Source organism: Anticarsia gemmatalis, chromosome 14 (genome assembly GCF_050436995.1).
Source record: "Anticarsia gemmatalis isolate Benzon Research Colony breed Stoneville strain chromosome 14, ilAntGemm2 primary, whole genome shotgun sequence".
Lineage (NCBI taxonomy): Eukaryota > Metazoa > Arthropoda > Insecta > Lepidoptera > Erebidae > Anticarsia > Anticarsia gemmatalis.
In genome coordinates this window covers 6,658,887-6,665,600 of record NC_134758.1, presented here as the reverse complement: position 1 = coordinate 6,665,600, position 6,714 = coordinate 6,658,887, and the positions used below count along the sequence as shown (strand labels likewise).

At 36.5% G+C, this 6,714-nt stretch overlaps 1 protein-coding gene across 1 annotated transcript; it reads right to left on the bottom strand.

Annotated features, from left to right (window-relative positions):
* Positions 1-3,377: 3,377 nt before the first annotated feature.
* Positions 3,378-5,022, bottom strand: LOC142978404 (uncharacterized). Its single transcript, XM_076122844.1, has one exon. The coding sequence runs from the start codon at positions 4,867-4,869 to the stop codon at positions 4,288-4,290; it is 582 nt and encodes a 193-aa protein (XP_075978959.1). The 5' UTR covers positions 4,870-5,022; the 3' UTR covers positions 3,378-4,287.
* Positions 5,023-6,714: the final 1,692 nt, after the last annotated feature.

The window sequence follows — 6,714 nt, the reverse complement described above, 5'->3', positions numbered from 1 at the left end:
CATTAAATTATTTAATTAAAGTATTTAAAAATATAATACATGACTTCTATTAAAACGGCAGTGTCAGATATTATCAACAAATGAATGAATAAAGAACGTCAACGGATTAACGTGTGTCGTGGAACAACGGAAAAAGTTATTGCGAATCTTGTTCGGCCGATGAACCGAACCAATAATCTCCTTATTTTCACATAAAGTCGTTCCGGATTGACGCTTCAGGACGTGATATTATTATGATTAGTCTTATGTAAAACAAAACGTTTGATGGTGCGCGTGGTGAAGCCGATAAAATTATTGACTTGTTAGTATTAGTAGCTCGATTTTGTACAGGTACTATCTCGTATCGGGAGTTTGACATTTAAAATATACTCAAAATTTGTTCCTACGGCATCCGCTAGGCGCGCTGACGCTGATCATCTGTTTTTCATACAAAATTTGTCGAAAGTTAGTCGATTGTCAATAGTGGTAAGGATAATACCGACTTTTGGAAATCATGCTAATAGACCTTACGCATTTACGATTTTCTTATTATGTTAGATTAGTAATGTATTGAGTTATTGACCGCTTGTAATAATGTATTGTAAATAAAAAATAACTATTTCAAATATTATTTTTGTACAGATAAAACAGGCACGGGAACAAAAAAAAAACAAAAATCAAAAATATTTTATTGACATAAAATCTGTTACAATATCCATATATGTCCTGACATCTATGCTAGCCGAAGCAATTCTATTACCAATTCTTCGCTTCTGTTGAAACATATTCATATATAAATTAAAAAAGACCAATAGTACTTTGCCCGACTCGTGAATCGAAGTAAAGACCTTATATGCAGTACACGGTTACACTACCGACCGCGCTACAGAGGCATTCCGTGACAAAAATCTCTAATATCCTCCAATGAAGTTAACAGCCAAAAAAAAGTCTGCTTTAAATCAAAATATCATTGCAAGAATAACGAGCGTTAGATAATTTAGCTTGCAGAGGCTGTGGGGCGCGGGTCGATAGTGCAGCGGGTCGTCGACCGCGCCCAACTTCAGCTAAATATAGACGCTTCAACCAAGGTACCCCACTGTCCTATAAATGTTTGATGGCCGAACTGCATTGCAGTTACCGGACTTTTATTTAGCTTGGTGCCAATAATTTTAGCTGAAGATTTCTTTATTTCAGGAACTGTTATAATGGTTTAATGGGTTTTAAAGTAGTATTAGTAAGTTGATGTATTATTTTCAATATATGCTATTTTATAGACACACTAATTACTTGTCATCCTAAGTTGTAAATTATGTTCTTTACAATTACGTTGTTAGTGATTAAGATTGCACTGGGATCTAATCTGTTGTCAAATATCGAGAACGTTAAACTCGGGGCTACTATTGAAACATTCTTTAAGAAATTGGAAAATCTAAAACCCCCAACCCCTGCATAAACCTGATACTATGTAATCTTTAATCGTATTCACTTAAATAGTGGCCTTCTTAGTCAACATTGTACAATCCAGTTGAAAGGCCTTAATTGACAACAACCAGGATTGACTTTGCAGGGAGACACTCAGTTCAAGTACCACTTAGTGGCCTTCCATCACTGGAATGTCCACGACAACGATTGCTTTAGCCACAAATCGTTTACCGACCAGAGAACACAACTGGCTATGTCAATAGGAACTGGATTTATACAAGTCTTTTCAATAGTTTAAAAAAAACATGTCTGAATGAGTATTCAAACGAACAGATATGCTTTTGAAAGAGAATAAATTGAAAAACAGAATTGTTAATACACGTGACTGAAGTGTACGAGGATTTAAAGGTCAACGCAGTTAATTAAAACAGCCAACTACAGGTGAAATGTCCGTGCATATGAAACTTCCGTAACTATGTTTCCTATTTGATTTACGTCAAATACATTTTGAGTTACATTACAATTACGATTAACAATTATAAAATAAATGAAAGGAAATTAAATGGAAGAAAGTAATTGTTACTATTACCAGCTGTCTGCTTAATGTCCTAGTTTGTAACCAGATGTTCAATGAGTTGTTCAAATATAATGACTATTTAGTTGTTAGCTCTTTATAAATTATTGGATATTCTTCCGTGTTAGATGGAGCAAACATTTGGTTTAAAAATTGATGCTGAGCTGTTATACATACCAGTATATTTTGTACTTTTTAAAAACGTGATCAATCTTGTCTACCTATAGATTACTACACTAGTTCAGGCCAGTTCCACATCTTATGGAAAAGTCTCGGATAACCTATCCGAAAGATACTGTGAGAGCAAATATTATGAAAACAAGTGACGGAATTTCACGTGACAATATTTTTCCGATGTAACAAAATAGCTACGAGTGCAGTAATTGTTAAATTATGGATGAAAATGTCAACCTCTTCTCGTACGCCGTCTTACAATAGGACAGTTTTGACATTTGAATATTCTCAAAGAATCGCATAATTGCAGGTATATGGCTCACAGATTGTTCCGAAGTCAGATCAAAGGAGAATATTTATAAGGTTCCTTGTTAGTTGAAGTTACCTTTCAAAATACATTACCCTTTATACAGGATGACAGTGCATGTGATACACAATATTTTTAGTAGTAAATTTCATAGATTCATTAGTTGGTCACGTGTAAGAGTGTTGCGTAGGCGTGATCGTGCGTGACAACCACTGCAGGTGATCGACACACACCGCACCGAGGCTGGCCCGCCGCTGATTTCCATCCACGATGTAGGCGTAGTAAAAGGCTACAAGAACATATTGGTTTTATAGCAAAACATACGGCTTCACGTAAACACTTAAGGCTTTTTGCTCACAAACTCGTGTTCCACGAATATCTAGTAAGTAAATAATTAAATGAATTGCGTATCTCCCTTTCATAGAATAACTAATAGGTTGATTTTCCTATAATTGCTTCAATGACAAATGTTTTGTATGGTCCTGTACTAAATGTTTTTACGACCTTTCGCTGTGAATATTGATGAAATCTTAGAAGTCGTAATGACAGTATCATGAGTAGGCCATTTGTCTTCAGTGCATAATTCACATGGCTGTAAAACTTTTTTAATGTTAGAACTTATTGTGTGTAGTGATTCTATCTCGAGTGTCTTCATAAATTATACATAAGTAAATGTAATTCTGAGTCTCATTTCAATAATACTTTTAAAGCTTCTGTATCTACTTAAAGATATTAGAAACGTTTACTTGAAATCTTTTCAAGTACTTTCTCAGAAATTTAAAATTGTCTCTTGATAATCATTTTCATTTTAGAAGATTTTGTTCTTTGCAGAATGTATTAGTTATGTTCGAGCTCTTTCATAACTTATCATATTGTTCTTAGGGTTAAAGGGTCACGTGGATTAAAAATCAGAAATTAATTTCATAGTTTTATTAGATACGAAAATCCATTTTACTTGACAATAAAAATTACTTACAACTAATTGATTTAATATTTAAACTAGCTACTTAGTATACAGTAATATCAACTGATTATATTACTGATCAATAATTTATAGACAAATAGTCCATCTATTATATGTATAGGTATCAAATTCGAAACAGTTTCAAGTGATGATTAAGTAAACGTACATTTACGCTATGAAATGTGGTGTATTATGCTGTAGAGTATTTAAATTCCTTACGGCACACCATAGAGTAATCATATTAAGGTACACAGTTCTTAAAGTAATAGTATACTTTATATCTAGGTCTACTTAGTTTCCAAAGGTGGAAAGGCACTATGCTTGAATAACAAAACGATACAAGTAGATACTTCACAATACACGATCGTAGACAAACCACGCCAGTACAAACATTACTTACTGAAACTATGTTAACTTTATATGATGTTCAACGCATGCACTGATGTGTGATTCGATTGAAATTTAATCTAACGTAATAAAGTTTGGTGTTCTAGAGTGCAGTTTGATGCAAACAATGAAAATATCCAGTGTGTAGACGTTAGTAAAAGTGTCAACTAGTAATACTTAACAAACCGACCACTATCTTCAATCGGTACACAGTCTTATATATTGTCCCTTAAATACAACTAAACGAGTCACAGCTCATCGTGCAGCGAGGGCCGCGGAGCCGCCCCGAGCGAGGCGCCCGCAGCGGCACCCTCAATCTTGGTCCTCTATGAAGACATCGTTACATCGGCTACTCGCCCAGGTTTCAGCATTTATCTACTGATATGATAAGAACTTGTCTTTCTAGCGCTTTTATTCTACTCGTAAATCTTAACCAGTCTTGATCTCCGCCCGTGTCCGACCCGATGGTGTTTGCTTGCTTTATCGGTTGAGACCCAGCGAGGCGCAGCAGACTGTGTGCCGTGGAACCCTCTGTGTCGGCAGACCGGAGAGGCCTCGCACATATGTGTATGTTACAGGCGGGCGCAGGATCCGCTTAGGCTGTGTTTGCTTCTTAGGCTGGCGTGAGCGTTCCGTCGGGGAGCACGACTGCGAGCGTGATGTTATGTTCAGGCTTTGGAAAACACGGCGCAGAGATACTGTTGAGCGATGACGGCGGTGGCGCTCGGAGCCGTCGCTGCCAGATTCACTGACGGAGCACGATGAGCGATCGTCGGTCCGGCCGTTTTCTCCACTGTCACTGCTGCTCGAGCTGCCCACTGAGTCCGAGTCGTTATTTCGCCGCGACAGCCGACTGCTGAGAGCTTTCAGCAGCCTTCCACCGCGGGGAGTACGAATTGGTTCCGTCATTTCCTCGATCGGTGGACACACCACTATCTTCGGAGTGACAGACTCCCGACGCCCGTTGTTCTTCGGCGTCCGCTGCTGCTCCAGCACGTTCACCGGCAGGTCGCCGACGAACTTCTCGCTCGCCAAAAAGTTGATTCCCAGCTTATTTTTCATAAGTACGTCAGTCACTTCCTTGCACGTCGAAAACACTGGACTTTTAAATCCGATTTCGTAAGAATAGCGTTTTTCAATAGTTGTAGTTACAGAAAACTTTTCCGTATCTCGATCGTGGTTGTTGAGTTAGGAGCGTAAGGTCGCTTCACTGAGTGTGTCACGAACTGTAAGCGGGCGGGCGGCTGCCAAGCTTTATATGGGCTTTTTCGCACATGCGCGGTGTTGATCCTGATTGTTCATGCATTCAGACACGTACTCAGATGCACGGCCGTGTTCTTCGTACCTACTATTATGATCCTGTTATTAGTTATATCTGTAAAGTTCATTGCAAGTGTGGCGTACATCTGTACTTGTGTATAAAATGCGTGTCATTAGTGTTATTCTGTTACTTACAACTACCATTCTGTGTTGTAGGGCAATAAGGTTGAAGCTGAATGCTAATTGTATGGTAGCACACTTTATAAAGTAGCTAAAGTACTTGTATACAGATAAGTTTTTGCAACACGTGATACACTTTATAGGTACTTTTTAGTTACACAAACAATCCTTATTCTTTTATTAGAGCAACGGCCGGTTTGCCCGATACTTTTCAAATTAATGTAGGCGCTCTTTTAAATATTGGCTGGACAATGTTAATAATGTGCACATTGTACAAGTGCATTGACTTATTTTACTGATGACTTTCATTCACAATCGCGTTAATGAACTTGACAGGTCATTCATTTAGGCTTTTGAGTATTTTAGTTAGTATTTGCTTTGTCCATATTGAATAGCATACATTAAATAATACGAGATTGCAACCATTCTAAATTAACAGAAGAATTTGATTTTAAAATTATAGACATGGATTTTTAATAAAATTGTATACATTATAGACAATTTCAGTATTGTGTATAAGATAGTTCAAACTAAATTGGTAACTAAAAACCATTTGTAATATCATGATAATTTATTTTGGAAAGTTTTCAGAACCCTCAACAGTATTACTATGTTTTAGTGTCAAGTTTATCTTTGATTGAATTTAAAAGGTTAACTCAAAAGCAATTTAAGATATAGAGTAATAAACAATGAGAGATAATACTTACATAATAATTATGTTTCAAGTATCAAATTTGAGATAGAGTAGGAATGATTATTAGGTATTCTTTTAATTACTTTACTTTACGGGTCTATGGTGGCGGGGTACGGTACAGGGCAGATAGATTTAGAAGGAAAGAGGGAAGGCCTTTGCCCAGACGTGGGACACGTAATGGGCTAATTAAAAACAAAGAAATGAAAACGCTTTTTGGCTTTCCTTGTCTTGTTGTGAAATGTTAATCTTTGACGGTTTTGAAGTTGTAGATGCATGTATTTTCGCGTTATTGTGTAGAATCCTAATTAGGTATGAATGTTTGAGAAATTACACGTAGGTGTATTTTACCCAGCATAGATGTTGAAGATAAGTCATTAGACATTAAAAATAGAGTCATTCCTACGCGGCGTTTAATTATACTCAATGTTATGGTTTCCGTTTAATAAGGATGATAATAAATATCTGATTTGTGACGCAAATCGTAGGTTCAATCTTGTAAACAAAATTTGTAACTAAGGGATGTACGCTATAGTACAGTTTTGTATACATATATTTATTTTAGTTACATCCTACGATTGGATTGAGTGTATTTTAATAATAGATACATTATAAATTTAGCCTGTTAATGTCCCACTGCTGGTCAAGGGTCTAGTCCCGAAATTCGAAGATTCGAGTCCATAATACAATTATTATGCCTTAAAAATGTGAATACATAAATAAATATTATACTTTTTCGCGAATATTAGTCATCCATTTTGTCTTCAAAAAGCGCG

What these genes read in the sequence shown, in the direction of transcription:
- LOC142978404 (XM_076122844.1), bottom strand. Translation starts at nt 4,869, where the DNA reads ATGAAAAATAAGCTGGGAATCAACTTTTTGGCGAGCGAGAAGTTCGTC.